This window comes from Microcebus murinus, chromosome 15, assembly GCF_040939455.1.
Source record: "Microcebus murinus isolate Inina chromosome 15, M.murinus_Inina_mat1.0, whole genome shotgun sequence".
NCBI lineage: Eukaryota > Metazoa > Chordata > Mammalia > Primates > Cheirogaleidae > Microcebus > Microcebus murinus.
Genome location: NC_134118.1, coordinates 35,705,254 through 35,729,689, shown reverse-complemented (window position 1 = coordinate 35,729,689; position 24,436 = coordinate 35,705,254). Strand labels below are relative to the sequence as shown.

At 41.6% G+C, this 24,436-nt stretch overlaps 2 protein-coding genes across 6 annotated transcripts in view; one reads left to right on the top strand and one right to left on the bottom strand.

Moving 5' to 3' along the window:
• The first annotated feature begins 1,404 nt into the window (after positions 1-1,404).
• TLR2 (toll like receptor 2) overlaps positions 1,405-24,436 on the top strand; it is a 53,925-nt gene continuing 30,893 nt past the window's right edge. Inside the window, exons 1-5 of one of the 5 annotated variants that reach the window (XM_076010568.1) lie at positions 1,412-1,473; positions 5,940-6,015; positions 8,686-8,808; positions 15,400-15,496; positions 16,028-19,803. In XM_076010568.1, coding sequence (XP_075866683.1) covers positions 16,044-18,398 — 2,355 coding nt within the window. In that variant the 5' untranslated portion in view covers positions 1,412-1,473; positions 5,940-6,015; positions 8,686-8,808; positions 15,400-15,496; positions 16,028-16,043 and the 3' untranslated portion in view covers positions 18,399-19,803. Of the gene's footprint in view, positions 1,474-5,939; positions 6,016-6,530; positions 6,816-8,685; positions 8,809-15,399; positions 15,497-16,027; positions 19,804-24,436 lie in introns of those variants that run through there. The other 4 variants (XM_012783653.3, XM_012783654.2, XM_012783652.2 and 1 more) reach the window with 4 other exon arrangements.
• The window catches only part of RNF175 (ring finger protein 175), a 40,714-nt gene continuing 38,694 nt past the window's right edge, over positions 22,417-24,436 (bottom strand). The window contains exon 9 of the mRNA XM_012783648.3: positions 22,417-24,056. Coding sequence (XP_012639102.1) covers positions 23,936-24,056 — 121 coding nt within the window. The 3' untranslated portion in view covers positions 22,417-23,935. The remainder of the gene's footprint in view (positions 24,057-24,436) is intronic.

Here is a 24,436-nt window from a genome sequence, read left to right as displayed (position 1 = left end):
CTGAGTCTGTTAGAGCCAGTATAGCATATTTTAAAGATCCTCTATTTTGGTATATGTGCCAGAAGTAAGTGAAACGCTGCAGTGAAGATTTCTCACTATGTTGCAGGCCAGGAATGATGATGACGATGATAATAATAATTAAAAAAGCTAAAAAATTGAGTTCCTTCTCTGTGCCAAGCATTCTGTTAAGTATATTGTATGCATAACCTCACTTCAATAGGAAGGAAAATCAACTGGCATTTCAGTGGTGTCTCATACCTGAGCCATTATTCAATCATCATTTAACTTCCTTCTTGGAGTTAAAATAGTAAATGACATTGTTTCAGGGAGCGTTTGTTTTTGCTTAAATTTCTCATATGAGGCAATCACACCTGAATTGCGCAATGCATTTGGGTGACATTTGTATTCAAAAAACGTGTAACAAAGTAAGAACAAAAACATGCAAACATGCTATAAAAAAACCCCAGCCTTTTGTATTATTTGAGCGCAAGGTTATGTTCTCTTTGAATAACAAGATTATGAAACAGGAGAAGTTGGTCTATGGAGATCGAGTGAAATACATGGCGTGTGGGCTTTGGAATCAGACAGCTGAGGTTCCAGTCCTAAGTTACTTGGCAAGTTTCTGAACTCTTCTGAGGCCCCTTGACTAAAATGCAGATAATACCTGTCTCATAGACTTCGTATAGGATTAAACAGACTCACCTAAAACAACTAGCAGAGGTCTTAGCTCAAGACAGGATCTCAACAGAAGTAATTACCTCCCACTCCCCAGCCTCACTTTGGATCTTCCTGTCAAACTTCACAGTGTTCACTGACTTCGCCTCCTCCCTTCACACTCTCTTCCGTGCCCTGTTTTTATAGTTCTTGCTTTCCTACATTTTTTTTTTTTTTCTGAGACAGAGTCTTGCTTTGTACCCTGGCTAGAGTGCAATGGTATTGTCATCGCTCACTGCAACCTCAATCTCCTGGGCTCAAGTGATCCTCCTGCCTCAGCCTCCTAAGCAGCTGGGACTACATGCCTGGCTAATTTTTCTATTTTTTGTCGAGATGGGGGTCTCGCTTTTGCTCAGGCTGGTCTTGAACTCCTGACCTCAAGCACTTGTCCCACCTCGGCCTCCCAGAGTGCTAGGATTACAAGTGTGAGCCACCGTGCCTGGCCTCCTAATTCCTTTTGTTTATTCATTTACTGATTCAAAGGCATTTATTGAACAACTGCTGTGCACGAGGCACTAGGGCAAGCGCTGAGGAGGCAATGGTGAGCTAAACCAAACAGCGTTCCTGGTCATGGCCTAGGGAGAGAGACGGGCGCCAATTGCACAAACAGGAAGGTAGTTACACACTGAGCCAGATGCTGGGAAGGGAAGGAAACACGCATCTAGACTGAAGAGTCAGGGAAGTGAGGCTGAGTGGAGGCTGAGTGAAGAGAATGAGTGCTGTCTATGGCAGGTGGTGCTGGTGGCGGTGGTGGTGCAGGTGATGGCGTAGTTGATGGTGGTGATGGAGGAGGAGGGGGTGGTGGTAGAGGGTAGCATTGACCACAGAGGGAACAGCATGTGCAAAGGACCTGTGGCGGGTGGAAACTGTGTGTCTGAGATGCTGATAGACTCGTGTGGCTGGCACAGGATGGTAAGGGGAATAAGGGGCAGAGACCAAAGGGTAAGCGGAAGCCACACTTCACACCTCGCAGCACCTTGTAGGCTGTGTTAAATATTTGGATCCTAATCTTAAGAACAACTGGGCGCCACAGAAAAGCTTAACCATGGGGTGGGGTGAAACGATCACAATTCATTGTGAGACGATCATTGGAGATCTCTACAGTCCAGTATGGTAGCTACTGGCCACATTTAGCTACTGAACACCTGAAATATTGCCAGTCTTAGCAGGGATGTGATGCAAATGTAAAACAAACAGTGGATTTCAAAGATAGTATGAAAAAAAAGAATAAAATATTTCATCGATTTAAAAATATCAATTATATCTTCAATTGATAATATGTGGGGTTAAATAAAATATAATATCAATTCTACCTGTTTCTTGTTAAATGAAGCTACCAGAAAATTTAAAATGACATATGTGGCTTACATTTGTGGCTCCCTTTATATTTTAATTATCTGGGGCTGCTCTAGATGCCGTGTGGAGAAGAGGCTACAGAGGAGACACAGTAGATGAGCCCAGTGAGAAGGCGGTTTTTGTGCTCCAGGCAAGAGGCGGAGCTTGAACTGGGATGATGGGAATAAAAAGAGTTGGATGGATTCAAGGCAAATCAGCAGGACTAAGTGCTGCAGCAGATACATCTGGGTGGATGATGGTACCCCATGTTACAATAACACCAGAAGAGGACCAGCCTTAGCAAGAAATATCATGAGCTCAGATCGGGACATGTTGAGGGGACATGTCCCGACACCCAGGTGGACAAGTATCTCAAGTAGGCAGTTCTGCCCATTTATATCTGGAGTTCAGATGAGATGTCTGGGCAAAAGCCTTAAATTGGAAATGCACTGGCTTGTAGATGGGCATAGATGAGATTCCTTAAGAAGAAAGCAACCAGTGAGAAGTGGCCTCGGACCTAGACTTCAGAAGTGAGATAGGGAAGGATAAGCTTGAAAAGGAGAGCCGAAAAGGAAAACTAAGCATGTGTGGCCATGCAAGCGAAGGGAGCGAGGGGCCGGGAAGGAAGGAGTGGCGGCAGAGATACCTGCTCCGAGAGGTGGAGCAGCGTGGGCGCTGAGCGATGTCTGGGAGAGTCAGCAGCACGGTGGTCCTGGGTGACCTTGGCAAGTGCCGATGGGGTGGAGACTGGACTGGGCATGAGAGGAGACAGAGACAGTAAACACAGAGAACTCTTTAGAAGAGCTGGGCTATGAAGGTGAGAGAGAGAGAGAGAAGCTTGAGGGAGATGAAAGGTTTTTGTTGTTGTTATTGCTCGTTTTTAAAAGATAAATCTGGAAGAGACTTGAGCATGTGTACACACTGGCAGGGAGGATCCAGCTGAGACGGAGTGGTAGAACACAGGACAGAGTGACGGGATGGGCAGCAGTGCGTCTAGGTGACATCTACATTGGACAAGGGGACTGGCCCTACTGGGAGGTCTCCTCTGCTACCGTAGCAGGGGGATAGAGCATGGGTGTGGGTAGAAGTTCACGAGTGCGAGGTTGAAGGGATTTCTGGGCATGGCTTTAATTTTCTCTGTGAAGTAAGAGGTAAGACCAGCCCAGAAGAGGACGTGAGCAGGCAGCGGCTGCCAGGGGCTGGAGGAGGATGGAGCAGGCTGGGACAGCATTGCAAAGAGAAGTGTGATAAAGTGCTTGGTCTCCTCTAAGAAAGAGGCTGTAGGGTTCTTTCAGGTTTGAGGTTTTGTCACACAAGAGAAACGGGCACATAAGGAAAATAGATAGTGGTGGCTCCAAATTTTTATTTGGTTGGTCTTTAGAAGTGGCAGTTTGATTTGGGGACAGGAGGGCTTGAAACATTTTGCATGGCATTTCACATTAATTACATTGGGAAAACACCAGTTGTTCATGTTGAAGAACAGGGACGACCGATGGAGATTGGGATGGGGTGGAACCCTCTCCTTCAAGCTCGTGCTTGGCAGCTCCACTGGAAAGAGAGTTTCTGGTTTTGGCAAGGGTGTTAGAAAGATTCTTAAGTCTGGGAGCTCTTCCAAAAGCCAGTAAGAAGGGATGTGCGCCATCTGAACTTCTCTTGAGAGGTTCACCCCCAGCACCCCCGAATGGCTGGCATTCATATGCAGACTACCTGGTAGCCTCACCCAGGCTGTTTTCTCCCCTCTCTATAAAAATGGGCAGCACCCACGTGCTGGGGCCGCTAGAAATTTGGGAGCCAGGTACGAGTCTCCATACAATGCCGAGAGAACGGGAAACGCAGAGATCTGCTGGCCCTTCTGCTGTGAGCTCCAGCTTGTACCATGTGTTTTCCCGGGAAGAAAGGAGAGGACAAATGGATTGGGAAAAGAGGAGGGGTCAGTGGACTCTGACCAAGATGCAGGAGGTTTTGAAGTTTGGACACCTGTGAGTAATAGGTAGGAGAGAGGAAAAGATCCCTGCAGAGGGGGAGGTAAAGGAACTGAGAGGTCCAGGTGTCAGGTGGGTCATGTTTGGGAACAGTGAAGCCACCGGGGCTCCCGGAAGATCTTGGGAAGAAAAAGACTATGAGCAGGTGCCAGGGTCTTCAAAAAGTGAGAGGAAGTAACTAGGAGGTGAGCAGGTGGTGACAGAGGTGAGGAGGACATGAGGATGGTGTGGTCCAACGGCAAGAGCCCAGAGCCTTGGAGGAAGTGATTTTCTTACAAAATATTGGGAAATAATAGTCAGTGATTTTCGCATTTGATCAGAGAGAGGGTTTCTGGATCTGATGATGCTCTTGTGGAACATTGTGAAACACCATGAAAAAGTGGATTTAATCTCATGACACAAACTACGATTTAGTGCAGATTGTCTCTTAGTAGTTCAAGTGGGCTAGAACTGTTAAATGGCAGACGATGTATGCACAGTCACATCTGTATCAGTGGTTGACAGCTCACAGAGACCGTAATTGAAGGGAGGGACATTGGCAGGACACACAGGAACAGACTGGCAGATGTGGCCCTCACTGAGGCCAGAGGAAGGGGTGGGGATGGGAAGAAGAGGAAGAGCAGCAGTTAACAGGGGAGGAAGGAAGGACTTGGCAAATTTTTCTTTAGGGACTCAGATTTATCAGTGTTGGCTGTTTTTAAAATATCCTTGAAATATTTTGGCTGCAGAAGAGCTAATTCAGAAGTTTGCTTTGACTTTATGATTCCATATCTGAATTACTAAATTGACATATTTTAAAACCTGTCCTTCCTGAAGCTGTTAGGTTCGACTTGCTATTTATAAATCTACCAAAATTTAAAAATCACTTTAAAAGGGACTTTGGCTTACATTTTGTCCTATTTACAAATTTAGCTAATTAAACTTTGAAATATTTTCAACTGCATTTATAAATGTGATATATTTGATATCCTCTGTAAGTATCTCAGTTGTCTAACTTAAAACTATCCTGGGTTCTTAAATAATTCTTATATAACTAATAAACTTATAAGTATGGTAACATTAAGCTCTCTTAAATGTTTCAATATATTAAATAAATGTTTCAATACATGTTTCTACAAACAGGAAAAATTTCGAGTTAAAATCACAAGTACAAATGAAGTATACTTTTTTAAGCTTTACAGTTTTTTTGATATGTAATAGATATACATGTTTTCTAAGTATATGTGATAATTGATACATTCATATAATCAAATCAGGGTAACTGGGATATCTATCATCTTAAATAATTGTTTTTTCTTTATGCTAGGAACATTTGAATTATTCTCTTGTAGGTATTTTGAAATGTGCAATCGATTAATGTTAACTGTAATCTCCCTGCAGATCTATTGAACACCAGGTCTTATTCTGTCTGTGTATTTACACCCATTACTTCAACCTCTCTTCAACCTCCCACCACACCCCTCTCCTTCTCATTGTCTGGGAACCATCATTCTATTCTCTACCTCCACGAGATCCACTGTTTTAGCTCCCACATATGAATGAGAACATGTGATACTTGTCTTTCTGTGCTTGGCTTATTTCACTTAATGTAATGGCCTCCCATTCCATCTATGTTGCTGCAAATGACAGGATTTCATTCTGTTTTTATGGCTGATTATTATTCCATTGTGTATATACATCACATTTCCTTTATCCATTCATTTGCTGTGGGACACTAAGATTGACTCCCATTATTTTGGCTACTGCAAATAGTGCTGCAATATATAAGGGAGTGCAGATATCTCTTCCATATACTGATATGTTGATTTCCTTCCTTTTGGCTATATACTTAGTAATGAAATTGCTGGATCACATGGTAGATCTATTTTTTCATTGTTTTTTTGTTTGTTTTGTTTTCTTATGAGACAGGGTCCCGCTCTGTTGCCCAGGCTGGAGTGCAGTGGCCTGATCATAGCTCACTGCAGCCTTAAACTCCTGGGCTCAAGTAAGTGATCCTCCTGTCTCAGCTTCCCAAGGAGCTGGGACTACAGGCTCCTGCCCCCACACCTGCCTAATTTTTCTGTTTTTTGTAGAGATGGGGTCTCGTTCTGTTGTCATGCTGCCCACGCTGGTCTTGAACTCAGGCCTCAAGTGATCCCCCTGCCTTGGTGTCCCAAAGTGCTGGGATTACAGGCATGAGCCACTATTGCCAGCCTATTTTTAGTTTTCTAAAGAAACTCCACACTGTTTTCTATAGTGGATGTGCCAATTTATAGTCCCACCAGTGTCTGGGGGTTCCCCTTTCTCTACATCCTCGCTAGCATCCCTTATCCCTGTCTTTTCCATACAAGCCACTCTAACTGGGGTGAGATGGTATCTCACTAGGTGGGCACTTAGCTTTCTCTTCCGTTGCCACGTCCACCTCCCTGCTTTGGAAAATCCCGGGAGGGGCGCGGGGGGGGGGGGCGGAGAGAGGCCCTCCAGGGTCTCAGTCCTCTTTCCTCTGCCCTGCAACCTCCACCAAGCCCCCAAGCCCTCTGAACCGGCTCTGCGGGGCAGCCTTCGGGGCCAGGCCCGCCTGCAGACGGCCACAGCCTGAGTCACCTCCCGGAGCCCGCCTGAGGCGGTGGCAGCCCGGGCCGGCGGGAACTCCCCCGGCGCGGCGCGCGCCCTGGGGAAGGCTCGGCCTCCACACCCGGAGGCAGGGCGGGTGGCCCGCGGCGCGGACTTTCCCGTCACTCACACTTCCCGTTCCCTGGGGGCAGCAGGAGGCCGCGGCGAGGCGGCCGCTCGCCGGTTTCGCAGGTACGTGGGGCCCTTCCCGCCCTCGCTGCCCTTCCCGCGTCTCCGCGCCCCCTCCCCGCGCTCCCGGCCGGCCGCACCCGGGGCCCAGGTCGGGGCGGGTTGGCGGCGGACGCGGCTGCGTCTCTGCGCGGGAATGCGGACACCGGAGAGGGCCAGGCTGAGGTCGGCGGTCGGGAGAAGCAGGAGCCACCCAGAAAGGGAAGGGGGCGCCCCAGTCCCCGCGGAGCCCGAGGGCGGGACCTTGCGCGTCCGGGCGCAACGAGCCTCGGCTGAGCCGAGCGCCCTTCCAGCCTCGCAGGCCGCTGGGGTAGCCGCGGGGACCCGGCTCGGGGATCCAGGCTGCGGGCCGCTGCGGCCCCCGAGGCCGAGGTGGGCGGCCCGGCCCCCTTCCGCCTCGCGGCTTCCCCCAGGGCCGCCCTCGCGCCCCTCGCTTTCCACACTGGGCGAAGTTGAGCTCCAGCGTCCTGCAGGGGGTGTGTCCGCGCTCGCTGGTGCCTGGGGACCGAGCTTACGGGACTGGGTCCCGGTCACCCGGGCCCAGCACTGGGAAAGGTTCCATACTCTTGTGAAAGTAAAATTTTAAGGCTCACCCCACCACCAGCTGACTGAATGGACCCCCTCGTGGCCAAAGAAATATCCTAAAATTTAATTGTCGGCCAGGAGGAAGGAGGTCAGACATGCCTTATGCCCCCCTCCCTTCTTGGGGACATCCTTTGTAATCCATTAACAGGACTAAGGGTATGCAAGACAAACCTGCAGGTCCTCAATTTACACGACAAATCTATGTCCGGTGGGGTGGCTTATCTCTGAGAACAGCTCCTGATGTTAAAACATTCCAAGCCTTTAGACAAAGCTTCCTGTCTTTAACCAATTACAAGCCAAAGAATCTTTAAACCCTCCTTTAACCTGTAAGCCCCCCACCCCTTTGAGATATCCCATCTTTTTGGGCCAAACCAATGTATGGCTCCCACCTATTGATTGATGACTTTACCTGTAGCCTCCCCCCTCTCCCTGAAATGTATAAGAACGGAACTGTAACCCAGCCACAGCCAGTCCACTTGCCCAAGGCCTTTTGGCAGTGGCTCCGGGTCATGGTCCTCAAATTTGGCTCAGAATAAATCTCTTTAAAATTATTTTATAGAGTTTGGCTTTTTCTGTTGACACTCTGGATCTGTCGGGAACCCTGGCTCCTAACCCGGAGTCTGGCCTCCGCACCCGGGCGGGTTTCACTTCGTTCTTGGAATGTATGGGTTAGGTCTCTGATTTGGAAACAACTTAAGAACATGTAAGCAGAGTTCAGCTCATAATAAGAATGCTCTGAAGTCCCCTTTATAACTCCTTCAACTTCTATAAATGAGAACTTGTGTTTAGAACTTAGGTGCAAGCCAAGCCAAGAATTTTTATTTTGTTTGTGTGTGTGTGTGAGAGAGAGATATTGGTGAGAAGATTTTAATCTTGCAGAAGGTTTTGACTCCTGTTACTGAGTTTTTACTGAGGAAAATGACTTGTTCACCAAAATTTAAAGTTTCTTTCTGCAAAGAACAATTGCATCTTTAAGCTTTTTATAATGTACTCATTTTACAAAAATTGCTAGAGTTGACAGCATGTTTTGGAAGTTTTTAAGCTATCAAGTAATTACTCGTACTATTTTATTTATAAATAAACTAAGAGGAAAATTATAATGGTAAAAAATATCCCCACATTTAAAAGAAGGCAAGACAAGAGAAATAATAGACCATGAAATAGGTGGGACAAGAAGAAAATACTTACTTAGAACCTCTTGATTCTGAGTACTGTTTGATTCATGAATCATTCTTTGTTCAAATAAACTCCGTCACATTTAATTTAAAGACAGTTTTTCTTTTAACAGCTTTTGATGTCAGAACTGGGATCCAAAAGAGACCTTCAGTGACCCTCAGGAGCACCGAGTGACCAAGTGAAGGTCCTTGTGAGGCACTGCCTATCGCCTTCTTGCTGCAACTGGAGGTTGTGGGTGAGTTCCCTCTCACATTTGGCTCTGTGAATTCACATTTTGAGTTCTCTGACTTTATTTGAGCAATTTTTTGACTGGACTAGGCCCAGAATTTTATTTGATCTGATAAAGGAACCAAATCTGAACTGGTCCAATAGGAGGCCTCCTGTAAGGCTACTAGAAGACAGGGAGTCTACAACTCCTCAGTCTGTAACTCTCGCCAATTCTGTGTAAGGACTATGGACTGAGAACCTGTGCTTTTCTAGAAAAGTAAGTGAACCTTACCGAAGATAACTTAGAATGACAGTCATTGCAGAAGAAAAACTCCTACTTAAAGTAGACAGGCACATAGCTCTACAGCTACAACAGCTACAGAAGCAAGGGGACCTCCTCATTACAAACAACAATTTAATTTTCAGTCCTAGCCAAAACTCCTAAGAGGGCAGAGATAAAATTTTGCCTCTCCTGTAGTTTCCTATTACAGAGAGACTAAAGATAATTGGATCTGTTGGTAAACATGTTTTGTGTCATATTGAAAAATTGTACTATGAGACAGCACATGCTTCTAGACATTATGATTCATGGATTTGTCAATCTGCATAATGCCGGTGTAACAGATGGTTTGCAATTGCTTACTTTCTAGTTTTCACTGGAAATTAAAATTACTGAGAATTAAGAATTCCAATTAATGTATGTAACTAAAATTACTAGCAATAATAAGGGAAACAACTCTGCAAGTATACAAAGAAGTAAGTTGTGGTTTTGGTAAGAGGTTACAAAGTATGAGGGTGTGTTTTGTTAAGGGAAAAAGAGAGTGATAGTTGTCTTAAAGTAGAAGGACTGGTTGTTGCACAAGAAGAAAGAGGAAGAGTATAGGACAGAAACCGAATGGATATAAGAAAGTTGTAGAGGGTTTGTGGGAAAAGAATCTTAGGAAGAGAGTTCTGTGTATGATCAAGCTGGCTAAGATTTGAAGGTAATTATTTATGTGTTTTGTAACATTGAGCATTAATATAAAAAATATACTGATGTAGAACTAAAAATTGGTCTTCTATGTCAAAACAACAATGTTTTCTTAGAATATTGGTCTGCTTTTAAGGAAAAATTGTGAAATTTTTCTTTACCTGCTAAGTAATTTGCCTAGGAAACAAAGATTTTGTGTTGTATCAAGATAATTTCGTGTGCTTCCTGTTGTCTTTTTTTAAAAAAATTTATTTCAGAGTATTACAGGGGTACACACACTTTGGTTACATAAATTGTCTTTGTACCATCCCACAAGCATGCCCAAACCCCAGACAGCACACACCGCATCCATTAGGTATGGATTGACCCATCTCCTTCTCCTCCCTCCCACCTGCCTGACTCCCTATGTGCACCTTAGTGTTGATCAATTAGTGCCAATCATGTTGTCTTTATTAGGTCTTTGCCTGCTTAAGAAAACTGAGTTCTCTGTTAAACAAAGAGCCAAGGTTTTTTTCTGCAACTGCATGGCTTTATGTATTTTTCTTTGAAGTCTTTTAGTGATTACTCTAGTTAAATGAATAAATATTATTTCACAGTGACCTGTGATCCTATTTTAATTATTTTAAGCTTTTTCATATTTTTGACAACTTCCCCAAATCAAATTTTAAATTAAGAACTTTGACCTTGAACCAACTTTTGTAGCTTCTAGATGGGCTCCTGAAATATATTAAAGGAATTTTTTCTCTCTCTTTATAAAAAAAAGATATTAAACTAAATAAGTTTGTTTGATATGTTAAATTGCACAGGAAGCATTGTCAAGTAATAAGTGATGCTGAACCATCTTAAAGTCACATTAAATGGGAATGTTATTAATATATGCTTCAGAAATTGTATGAAGCTTCTAGAAACCTGATAGTCGTGGTTATAATTCTAGTTACTGTATTGTATGTTGCAGAAATAATAAAATTTCCTTGTCAATTGCATTATAACAAACTCTCATCAGATCTTTAACCCAAGGCCATTTTAAGCCTTGTTATTCACAAAGAGTTACTTGTTTTACTCTGGTACTTTCCTGAAAGCTGTTGAATCCAATTATAAATTTAAAGTTTGGGGACCTAAAAACAAACAAATAAATAAACAAACAAAAACCCTAAAGTGTTTCATCTTTGAAAAGATTCATAGAAAAGACTCTGACAAGTATAGGTTTCTGATAGTTTTAAGATCATACCATTGGAGTGGGTAAGAATTTCCAGGAATCTAATGAAGAAACTGATTGGTTCTTAAAACTGCTAACCCAACATCAAGCAGAATAAGAATGAATTGAATACCAAGGAGGTGCTACTTTGGCAGATTTTCAGGCTAAGTCAGCCAGTACTTAAATGGTTAAGATATGCAATTTGAAGGAATTCCATAAGATAGATCCAAGTTAAATCACACATGATAACCTATTTAATAATGTGGTATAATAATAATACATTTAATAATAAATTATAAAATTATAATTATGTAATTATATAACATTATAAAATAAATTAAATATACTATGTTATATTTAATTTATATTTATAAATATAAATTATTAAATAAATTATATAAATTTAGTAATAAATTATGATAATAAATTACATATGATAACCTATTTAATAATCAATATTATACACCTGAATTGGAGAAACAATGAAAGCAATTAAACTTTTAAAAGGATGTAAATTCCGTGTTAAGCATGGACTTGGAGGATCTAGACAGCCATCTGGTCCTCGCTAAGTCCATATAGCTTTCATCATTAAAAGCTCTGTATTCTGTAACTCATGGAATAGATAAAATGAAATTATGAAAAGATATTGCTGTGGTGACTGTTCTAAAATTGATAAAATGGTTTATAATCAGTGTTTGGTTTGCTAAACCCATAATTCTTGTAAGATAATATAGAAACCTGAGGTGGTGTATTTCTACTATCTACTGGAAAATTTGAACACTTACGGATGGGTTTCATTCAGTTGCCACTCGCAATGTGATACCAAAATGTTCTTGTAATAATCTGTATATTCTCTAGTTGGATAGAAAGCTTTCTCATGCAAGAAGAAGACTGATGCTGTAACAGTAGCTAAAAGGTTATTAGAAAATGTGTTTCCTTTATGGGGTATTCTTGGAGAAATCTCCAGTGATAGACAAGTTATAAAATAGTTAAATAAGATATGACAAACACAATGGCATTACTATTGTCCCTAGGTTCCTCAATCTTCTGGGAAGGTAGAAAGGACAAATGGTAATTTAAATGTGAAATTGGCAAAGTTAACTGAATTGATTGATCGCTTTGCCCAAAGGTATTACCATTGGTCTTCATGGCCATCAGATCCACCCCTACTGGAAAACACAAATTAACCCTTTATGAAATAGTCACTGGAAGATCTACGCCCCTAATAGAACCTCATGCATCTTCTGCTCTTATAAACACTGACATGACTAAATATTGCAAGGCTTTGATGCACTATGCCAAAGTATACTTTCACTAGGTAAAAGGTAATTTACAACAACTGAGGATGGCCAAACCTTTCATGATCTAGAACCTAGGGATTGGCTTTTCTGGAAATGACAGCAGAGAAAGACTGCCCTTGAACTCTGTTGGAAGGAACCATACCACCCACACTGTAGCAAAACTTAAGAGCCACGAACCTTGGGTCCATATCTCTCCACTCAAGAACACTCCTCAAGACTCTTGAGATTGTGTATCTGTTGGAGACCTCAAGGTACTGACCAAAGAGGTTTCTTCCCCAAAGCGGATGACATCCTAGAAGTAGATAGCCTTCTCAAGATCACATGGATCAAGATTTCTCTTCTCTCTGTCTCCGTCTCTTTCTCTTTTGTTTTAGACACAAGGTCTTGCCCAGACTGGAGAACAGTGGCCAGATCATAGCTCACTGTAACCTCAAATTCCTAGGCTTAAGCGATCCTTCTGTCTCAGCCTCTGAGTAGCTGTGGCTAAAAGCACACGCACCATGCTTGGCTGATTTTTTAAATTTTTTGTAGAGATGGGTTCTCTCCGTATTGTTCAGATTGGTCTTGAACTACTGGTCTCAAGTGATCCTGCTTTGGCCTACCAAAGTGCTTGGATTATAGGCATGAGCCACCTCACCCAGTCAAGATTTCCCTTCTCTGTTATTATGAAACCTTTGTTCCTTTTCCTCATTGTTTCTGTGCCATCTTTCTGTTTATGCATAGCAAGATATCACTATGGTTAGGATTTCACAGTTGGTAGCTTCTGCAGGAAACTTAACTAAATGTGGATATGTCATGTTAAACCTAAATCCCTATATGATCTTAAAGATCTTCTAGTGCATTGTGTGATAAATTTCACTGATATCCCAGGTGTGACTACCTGGTCCTTTCTATAGATCAAGCTGGGATTACAGGCTGGGATCACACCTGTAATCCAAACACTGTAGGAAGAATAGCCAATATATAAAATTTAATTAAATTTCTACATGTATGTATATGCCATATATAAGTGTGTATTATTATAATATCTTTAATTTTTCAAAAGTATTAAATGCTGAAGAATAAATCTCACTAACTATGCCCAAGAACCTTATGCAAAAACCATAAAATACTGTGATAATTAAAGATGACCTAAATAAATGGAGAGATATATTATGTTCATGGATTGGTAGATTCAGTATTGCAGTTATGTCAATAATTCACAAATTGATCTACAGATTCAATGCATTGCCAATTAAAATCTCAACAGGTTTTGTTTTTGAAACGGACAAGCTGATTCTGCCACTTATAAAAATATGCAAAGGGCCAGAAATAACCAAGACACATTTGAAGAATAACAAGGAAGAAGTACTTGTTCTCCTGGATATTGAGATATATTACATATTTAATAAGGTGTGTTACTAGTATAGGGATAGACAAATAGAGATTGGATCAGAATAGAGAGCACTGAAACAAGCCCCAGCCCTATATGGATATGTGACTATTGACAAAGATAATATTGTTGATTATTTCCCCAAGATGATCTTTTAAAAAATGGTGATGGGTTACTTAAATATCCATATTGGAATAAAAATGAGTCCTGTCTGCTACCTCAGATATTAATCCGAGGTATATTATAAACCTAAACATGAAAATCAAGGCAATAAAGATGTTAGAAAGTAACAAGGAGAATACCTTCATGATAATGTAGGAATATTTCTTAAACAGGCCACAAAAATCACTGTTAAAAATATATGAAATGTAAGAACATCTGTTCATCAAAAGTACTATAGTTTGAATGATGATGTCCCCTCCAAAATTCATGTTGAAACTTAATCCCCAATGCAACAGTATTAATAGGTGTGACCCTTAGGAAGTGATTAAGTCATGAGGGCCCTGCCTTGGCATCAGCACCCTTATGAAAGGGTTTGAGATTGAATGTGCTACTCTCTTACTCTCCTGCCTTTTGCCATATAAAGACACAGCAACAAGTTACCATTGTGGAAGCATAGAGTAGCCCTTACCAGATACTGGTACAGGTGCCTTGATCTTGGACTTCCCAGCCTCCAGAACTATAAGAAATACATTTTTGTTCTTTATAAATTATCCAGTCCCCAGTATTTTGTTATGGCAGCACTAATGGGTTGAGACAAAAAGATTCCATTGAGAAAGTATAAAGGCAGACCATAGAGTGGCAGAAACTTTTGGAAGTGATAGATATGTTTATTTCTCGTCTGTAGTGATGATACCATCAGTGTATACACATGTTCAAACTCACTAAATTGTATGCATTAATTATGTATAGCTTTTTTGTATACCAATTATACTTTAATAAATCTGGGAAGAATAAAAATACAGAATAAATATGCATGGTATGACCTATTTATCTAAAAAGAGTAGGGGATGCAAAGCAGTGGTTGTTGGCATGGACATAAAAATTCTGACTCCAACAGTAATTAAATTTCCAAATTAAGCGTGTTTATGTTTTAATTCTCTGTGGCTTTAAATTATACAGCCCAGGCCTTTATAATTTCTCAGATTCTGGGGGAGAATTAATTTTACCTATAAAAAGTTTTGTTGAATATATATATATTCATCCCCAATGTATATTGGGGATGTATATGTATACACACACATATATATGTGGAGGAGAAAGAGAGTGAGAGAGAGAAAGAGAGACAGGGTCTTGCACTTTCACTTGGCTAGAGTCAGTGGCGTCATCATAGCTTAACCTCAAACTCCTAGGCTGAAGTTATCCTCCTGCCTCAGCCTGCTAAGTAGCTGGGACCACTGGTGTGCACCACCACACCCAGCTAATTTTCTTTATTTTTTGCTATGTTGCCCAGGCTGATCTTGATCCTCCTGCCTCAGCCTCCTGAAGTGCTAGAATTACAGGTATGAGCCACCATACTTGGCCTGGGATAAATATTTTTTAAAAATTTTTTGTAGAGTTAATACACTGAGCAAATACAGAATAGGCATGCATACAGATGCAAGGAATGGGACAGCTGAATAGAGCCAGAGAAGGATCTAGGGCTCAGAAGGTGGGCAAAAGGAAAACTGTTGGGTTCACAGTTGAAATTAAACTAGCAGTTGTGGTGTAGAGAGCTTTGTTTCCCTCATTCCTCTGAACGGCCCATACAGACTTAAACATTGGCTGCCTTTATTTCTCAGCAGGAAGAGAAGGTTTTGATGGTCTCAGAGTGTCCCTCAACCCAGCAAACCACCTTGCCCTGCCCAGGGTTTCCAACATCTTTCCTGCGTGCTAGTGGTAAGTACAGGCAGGCTTGAGGCACATGAAACATTTTTCTTTGGGTTGAAAGTGTGCTACTCCTGGAGCTTCATTCAGGGAATATTTGTTCAATGAGAGCTGTGGTTTGGTTCTCTGAGATGTCTATATGAGTCAAGGGAGCATTGAAACAGGGAAAAGACATGCTTTTATATAAGAAGGTTTGAAGTGCAGGAAAAGGTGATTGTAAATCTATATGGTTAAGCCCAGCCAATGCCTTAAACTGCTTGCTTGTTCAGTCCTCCATTCATTCATTTACTCTTTCAGCCCACGTTTATTGAGTCCTGCTTTATATTCCCAGGTCATTGTGCTTTGAAGTCACTGCACAGCGGCCATATATCTGTGTTTGTGTTGATCATGTGCCAAGAAATTTGTTTTTTATCCCCATTCATATATGCCATTCACCTGTTATTTCCTCTGTGTGTCTGTTATGCCTATAAAACGTTTCTCAAGAATTGAAATAATGATATGCTTTCAAAAGCAATCACTCATTTGAGCCTTTTTTGTTTATAGGTTGCATCATTGGACAATGCCATATGCTTTGTGGACGGTATGGGTGTTGGGGGCTGTCATTAGCCTCTCCAAGGAAGGGCCCTTTGGTCAGGCTTCTCTGACTTGTGACTCCACTGGTGTCTGTGTTGGCCTCTCGAGCTCTTTCAACTCCATTCCCCCAGGGCTTACAGCGGCTGTGAAAAGTCTTGACCTGTCCAACAACAAGATCACCTATATTGGCAGCAGTGACCTGCAGAGGTGTGTGAACCTCCAGGCTCTGGTGCTAAAGTCCAATGAAATTAACACAATAGATGAAGATTCTTTTTATTCCCTGGGCAGTCTGAAACATTTGGACTTATCCTATAATGACTTATCTAATTTATCATCCTCCTGGTTCAGGCCCCTTTCTTCCTTGGAATCCTTAAACTTACTGGGAAATCCTTACAGAACACTCGGGGAAACGTCTCTCTTTTCTCATCTCACAAATTTGCGAACCCTGAGAGTGGGAAATACTAACAGCTTCACTAAGATTCAGAGAAAGGATTTTGCTGGGCTCACTTTTCTTCAGGAACTTGAGATTGATGCTTCAGCTCTACAGAGTTATGAGCCAAAAAGTTTGAGGTCAATTCAGAATATAAGTTATCTGATTCTTCATATGAGAGAGCCTATTTTACAACTGGAGATTTTTGTAGATCTTTTAAGTTCCGTGGAATACGTGGAACTGAGAAATGCTGATTTGTACAATTTCCATTTTTCAGAACTCTCCATCAGTGAAACAAATCCATTGATTAAAAAGTTTACATTGAGAAAAGTGAAAATCACCGATGAAAGTTTGGCTCAAGTTCTAAAATTCCTGAGTTATGCTTCTGAGTTGTTAGAGATAGAGTTTGATGACTGTACTCTTGATGGAGTAGGTGATTTTAGTACATTTGATGAAGACATAGTTAAAGATCCAGGTAAAGTAGAAACATTAACTATACGGAGGTTGCGTATTCTACATTTTTATTCATTTTATGATCTGAGGACAATATATTCACTTGCAGGAAGAGTTAAAAGAATCACAGTAGAAAACAGTAAGGTTTTTCTGGTTCCTTGTTTACTTTCACAACATTTAAAATCATTAGAATACTTGGATCTCAATGAAAATTTGATGTTAGAGGAACAGTTGAAAAATTCAGCCTGTGAGAATGCCTGGCCCTCTCTACATACCTTAATTTTAAGGCAAAATCATTTAACGTCATTAGGAAAAACTGCAGAGATTTTGCTTACTCTGAAAAACCTGACTCACCTTGATATCAGTAAGAATCACTTTCATACTATGCCTAAAACTTGTCAGTGGCCAGAAAAGATGAAATATTTGAACTTATCCAACACACGAATACACAATTTAACCTACTGCATTCCCCAGACACTGGAAATTTTAGATGTGAGCGATAACAACCTCAATTCATTTTCTGTGACTTTGCCACAACTCAAAGAACTTTATATTTCCAAAAATAAGTTGAAGACTCTACCAGATGCCTCCTTCTTACCTGCATTACTGGTGTTGAACATCAGAACGAACACAGTAAATTCTTTTTCTAAGGAGCAACTTGATTCTTTTCACAAACTGAAAACTTTGGAAGCTGGTGGCAACACCTTCATTTGCTCCTGTGAGTTCCTCTCTTTCACTCGGGAGCAGCAAGCACTGGCCACAGTCTTCATCAATTGGACCGAAAACTACCTGTGTGATTCTCCGTCCTACGTGCGGGGCCAGCGGGTTCAGGATGCCCGTCTCTCCGTGTCTGAGTGTCACAGGGCGGCACTGGCGTCCGGCATGTGCTGTGCCCTCTTCCTGTTGATCCTGGTCACCGGGGTGCTGTGCCACCGTTTCCATGGAGTGTGGTACATGAAAATGATGTGGGCCTGGCTCCAGGCCAAAAGGAAGCCCCGGAAGGCTCCCAGGAGGGACGTCTGTTACGATGCATTTGTTTCTTACAGTGAACACGATTCCTACTGGGTGGAGAACCTGATGGTCCAGGAGCTGGAGAATTTCAACCCCCCCTTCAAGTTGTGTCTTCATAAGCGAGACTTCATTCCTGGCAAATGGATCATTGACAATATCATTGACTCCATCGAAAAGAGCCACAAAACTGTCTTTGTGCTCTCTGAAAACTTTGTGAAGAGCGAGTGGTGCAAGTATGAACTGGATTTCTCCCATTTTCGGCTCTTCGATGAGAACGATGATGCTGCCATTCTCATCCTTCTGGAGCCCATCGAGAAGAAAGCCATTCCTCAGCGCTTCTGTAAGCTGCGGAAGATCATGAACACTAAGACCTACCTGGAGTGGCCCATTGACGAGGCTCTGCAGGAGGGATTCTGGTTAAATCTGAGAGCTGCAATAAAGTCCTAGGTTCCTATGTGGAAAGCCAGTCTCGGTCCAGTTGGGGTCTTTATATCACTGGTTGTAACTGAGTTCATTCCGACATAATTATATAAAAACCACATGAATGGGCTGTCATTTGAGGACTTGCTTATTACTAAAACTACTAAAAGGATTAAAATTGTATCTACAGTGCTGTTTTATAAAAACTTACCAGATTAGAAAAAAGTGGTTTTGGTTTTCTTTATGAGATAATCATGATCTAAGTCCATTATTGATTACCTGAATAAAAATCCTCGCTCAGTATCTGAGGTTCTAGGACCCTCCTGGGTATAAAAAATGTGTTCACAGATATTCAAGTCCCTTATATAAATGGCATAGTATTTGTATATAACCTACATATATCATCCTGCATACTTTAAATCATCTCTAGATTGCTTATAAAATCTAATACAATGTAAAAACTATGTAAATAGCTGTTGTACTGTGGTTTTAAAAATTTGTATTATGTTTTATTGTGGTATTGTTACTTTTTATTTTAAAATTTGTTTTAGAATATTTCTGATCCATGGTCGGTTGAGTACATGGCCGGGAACCTGTGGATAGGAAGGGCTGACTGTAATCTGTAGCAGTTGGCTCACTTCATTAGCAAATGGCACAAACGAACTGAAGATTTCCAATGACTATGTCATGTCAGTCAGCTCTGTGCTAAGATACCCCTGTGTGGCTACAGAGGGCATTCTCTGTCCCACCCAAACTGTCACCTCTTGTGCTCCTGTTCTCAAGAACACCACAATGCCAACTATTTGAGGCGGTCAGCCAAACCTGTTGCTATTCCTAGAGAAAAGTGCAGTGTGTTCCCATTAAACTTTACAGGATGCAAAATATATCTAGAGGGCATATTTCCATGTGAACTGGATCTGTCTTTGTGGCTACTTGATAGGTTTCTCCAGCCATGGTTACTTGAGAGAGGGCACAAAACACAAGGTACAGTAAATTATGTCTTTCTGTGAAAGCAAAACTCTCGAAGTAAACCATATACTCAGTTGAGAAGAATTTAAAAGAAGCCTCCCATGTCCTGACTCTGATCTTCCTCAGCCTTGAACTACCTGATAGGTTCTGATGAGTGTCGAGTCACTCTGCTTCTCAGTTCCTGTTTTCTAGTTTGTTTCCTCTACATCTTGTTGCTTTTTGCTTTTTTAAAAAGTCTTGTTTCTAATTCTAAAAAAGCCATCCTTTTTTTTTCTTTTGAAAATCTAAAGAAGTACATATGAGCCACATAGATTGTTAAACAAGTATGTGCCTAGAGTTTCCTCTCAATGACTCAAAATTAGTTTGATACACAATAATTTAAAGACAGATATTACATGTTAATTTTTATAATCTAGATTTCATAATACTATACATTAAATTTTGATGCAACATTCTCTGCTAAGAGGTGTTTACTGATTCTGTGTGACTTTCTTGGTACGCTGGGAAGGGAATCATCTGAAAGGAAGTGAGTCTCCTTTGGGTTCTGCTCAATTCTGAACCAGAACTGGGTTCATGTGGTTAAATGGGCTCTGGAGTCAGAGGACCTGGAGGTGTAATCTTGGGTAAGTCATTCAACCTGACCCAAAATGTTCTGTCTTTAAAATAGGGATGGCAATCTCTACGTCCTAGAGTATTGAGAGTATGAAATACAGAGATGTGAGTAACCACCAAGCCCAGGCGCCTTGGTTACCATTCCCGCTGGAGGGTTGGGCGGGACAAGAGTACCAAGACCATGAGCAGGGGTCCTCAAACTTTTTAAACGGGGCCAGTTCACTGTCCCTCAGATGACTGGAGGGCCATTGGAGAGTGTGGCGCACATTCCACACATGCGCACTGTGGGCCCGGGACCAGTCGGCTGCTAAGCAGGACAGGCAGCGGAGGCAAAAACACTCGGAGGGCAGGATAAATATCCTCGGCAGGCCACATGTGGCCTGCAAGCCGTAGTTTGAGGACTCCTGCCCGTGAGAATGGGACCTGTGGGGGTGAGGGGGGTGGTGAAAGAGATGCTTATAGTGGATGTCAGCTATTATTATTTTCCAAGAAGTGATTGATTCCTTTATATATTATGGCTTGTAAATGAATATTTTTCTGTTATAGGTACTAGCAGAGATATAGGGGACCCTGTTGTTTGTAGATAAATACTCCAAAGAAATAAGTTCATCAAGTGCATAACAGGCCTTACTCCTTGGGGAACTCAGAGAGGGCTGCATCTCTTTTATAAAACTCCCAGAGAGTGTTATAGAGGAGACAGTAGCCAGATTAAGAAAAAACACAGACAAGTTCAGAAGAAAAAAACTTGAGGAGATGCCATAGAAACCAAATAATGGACTTTCTGCTTTATTTCTCTATTAATGTTTTCTACATTAAGCACCATATTAATTATCATGAGAACCAGATAGATTTAACATTTACTTGATCTATATATTTAATTTCAAGAATTTAAACACCAATAGAAATAGCTTCATAGTTAAATCAATAGATTTAAAATAATCTTTTTAGTTCTTTTCTTTTCTTTCTTTTCTTTCTCTTCTCTTCTCTTCTCTTCTCTTCTCTTCTCTTCTCTTCTCTTCTCTTCTCTTCTCTTCTCTTCTCTTCTCTTCTCTTCTTTTCTTTTCTTTTCTTTCTTTTTTCAGACATGGTCCCACTCTGTTGCCCAGGCTGGAGTGCAGTGATGTGATCACAGCTTACCTTGAACTCCTGGGCTCAAGTGATTCTTCCACCCCAGCCTCCACAGTAGCTGGGACTATAGGCACTCACTTCCATGCTTGGCTAAACTTTCTGGTTCTTGTGGAGATGTGGTCTCACTATGTTGGCCAGGCAGGTCTTGAACTCCTGGCTTGAAGTGACCTTCCTGTCTGGACCTCTCAAAGTGCACAGCATGAGCCACTGTGCCTGGCCTAAAAATATTTAGTTTTCTCATTGGAAATATATTAAACATGTTCACCAGAGAAATTTTGGAAAAGAGATAAGAGCATATAAATGAGTAAGGATCAGCTCTTATTCCATCACCTTGGAATTACGACCGGTAACTTTGTAGTGTATACCTGGGGTCCCCAAGTCCCGGGCTGCGGACTGGTACCGGTCCCCCGGCCTGCTAGGAACTGGGCCACAGAGCTCCACCACCCCCTGCCTGCTTCTCGCCCCCCACAACTGCACGTGGAAAAATTGTCTTCCGTGAAACTTAGGAAATGGGGGGTGGGGGGAGAAAGGCGTGCGCAGCAAGAGGTGAGCAGCAGGCCAGGGAGCCTGTGAAACTTCTGTATTTAATGTATTACAGCCTCCCCCTTGCTAGCATCACCGCCAGAGCTGTGCCTCCCCATCCCCACCCCCTGGAAAAATTGTCTTCCAGGAAACCAGTCCCTGGTGCCAAAAACGTTGGGGACCACTGGTGTATACCTCTCCAGTCTTTTCTCAACATATATATATATATATATATATTACTTTACAAAATTGGGATTTTTAAATACCTAAACTGTATAAAGAAAACGGAATCTTCATTTTTTCCCTAGGTGGTTTAGTGATTATCTGATATTATTGAACCCCGAGGGTCATTTTGAATTCCATGCAGATAAATACTGGTTTACTTGCCCAGAGTTCTAAAGGGTTATACAAGCAGCACTCATGAAGCTGTCCATAAAAGGTAAGAGGCAAATGCATCAGTTGTTTTTTTTTTTCTTTTTTCTTTTTTTTTTTTGAGACAGAGTCTCACTTTGTTGCCCAGGCTAGAGTGAGTGCCGTGGCGTCCTAGCTCACTGCAACCTCAAACTCCTGGGCTCGAGTGATCCTCCTGCCTCAGCCTCCCGAGTAGCTGGGACTACAGGCATGCGCCACCATGCCCGGCTAATTTTTTATATATATATCAGTTGGCCAATTAATTTCTTTCTATTTATAGTAGAGACAGGGTCTCGCTCTTGCTCAGGCTGGTTTTGAACTCCTGACCTTGAGCAATCCGCCCGCCTCGGCCTCCCAAGAGCTAGGATTACAGGCGTGAGCCACAGCGCCCGGCCTAGAGATCTTGTTTTTTAACAGAATTAAAACCAGTTTTTGTTAATGCTTTATCTAAATATGTAGTCTTTTATTTGTCAATAGACTATAAGGTCAAGAATCTTGTTTTTCCCTCCTTAACCCTTGAACATGCCTATGTAATAAGTATTGAATTATTGGAATGTTCGTCAAGTAGAAAAATAAACCCAAATTAAATCTTTTAGTAATTTGGATAGTGAACCAATCATAATACTGAAGCATCTGGCAGTTTGAAGAAGGAAAATTCCCAACGGTTAGAAATCTTAGTGTGAGTTGTTTTGATAATGGAACTTTGAATAGTATTAAGTACAGTGCCAGTACTTGGACAAGGAAAATATTAATAATCAGGGTATTTCCTTTCCACTTTATCAAGTATAATGGCTTCAAGTATCACTGAGGAGATTCTGGTGCTATATATACAGTGTTGGCTGTTTAACAAATGACCAGTAATTTAAAACAAATTAATTTTAGGAGTTCAACATGTCATTTTGGGGTTAATTCCTACTGGTGCATCTTCCCTGTTTGGTTAATTTTGTTCCCTTCTCCCAGGTTAATTTATTCTTTCAGCACATATTCCTTGAGTACTTGTTATGTGCCAGCCAGTGCGCAAAGTGCTGGGAATGTAGTAGCGGTAAAAAAAACCCCACAAAAAACCACATAAAATTCCTTGCCTTCATGGAGTGGAAGATAAACAATAAACAAATAAATTCATGGTATGATTTCAGGTACTGATAAGTGGTATGAAGTAAATAAAAGCAGAGGACCACAATGGAATGATCGTGTGTGTCCTTGTGCATGTGTGTTTGCAGGTACACGTGTGTGTGTGTGTGTGTGTGTGTGTGTGTGTGTGTAAACAGTGGCACAAAAGAAGAGTGATTCTTTCCGCTTTCGTGCAGCCCTTGGTTGTGCTGAGTGTGCTGGGCAGTCCCAGGAAACCCAAAGTAGCTGTGGCCCATTGAGAAGACGTGGGGCCTGGTGCCGGAAGCTTTGGGATTAACTCTGTGCAGAAGGGCTTTGTGGTGCTGAAGCTGCCAGGTGGCGACAAGGACATAGAGCAGAAAAGACAGTATCTTTAAACCATAGATTACTTAACAACTCTACCTACTTCTTTGGAGATGTTGAACTGATGAGTGGGTATTAGTTAGGACTAAATGTCGTGTGTGAGAAGGACTTTACAAACCTCTGAAGCACCTTACAGATGAGATCATTATCAGTCAAACAGCAGGTTGAATGTCCAGAGTGGGGTGTAACAAATGCACCGTCTGCATGGGCTAGAAAATGGTTATGATGGGAAAGATGAGAGAGCACTCTTTACTTATTCCATTGTTCAGTTCCTCTTCAAATTCTTCTCACATAGACAAATTGCTTTAAGTATGACACCAAATTTTATTTAGTTTTCTAAACTCTTGGGATCATCTGTAAAATTAAAAAAATCAATATTAAATGTAGGACCAAGGATTTAATAATATGTCAACCATGCCATATATTGCTTCTGGGGTAAGTCTACTGTGTTATTCTAGTCCTAGTGAATAGTTAATGCCTTGAACTATTCCTATGACCACAGGTTGCCAGGCTACCAGATAACGAAGCCAATCCAGGATTTGTCCATAAACAAAATGCGTGCGCTCCCAGCTAAGTCTCAGTTAAGGAGGTTGTTCTATATATAGCCAAGTAGCAGACATATTCATAAATATCATTTGCAAATATATTAATAGTGAACAATGTAATGAATGGGTATTTCCTTTCTCGTTAATTATATGAGCTCAATTAAAAGCCCCTTACATGATTTTTATACCTTTATGGTTATCATTATTATTTAAACCACATTCAATTTCCAAAAATAAATTGAAACTGTTTTACAATAAAATCCCAAACTATAAAACAAGAATAAAAACCAAGGGTATATGCTAAAAGAGAGAGGGAGAGGGGAATGACTGTATTGGAAAACCAAGTCTAGTAGAAGCTGCAAAACTTAGCACTGGGCATTCTGTTAGTTGGCACCTCAGAGGGAA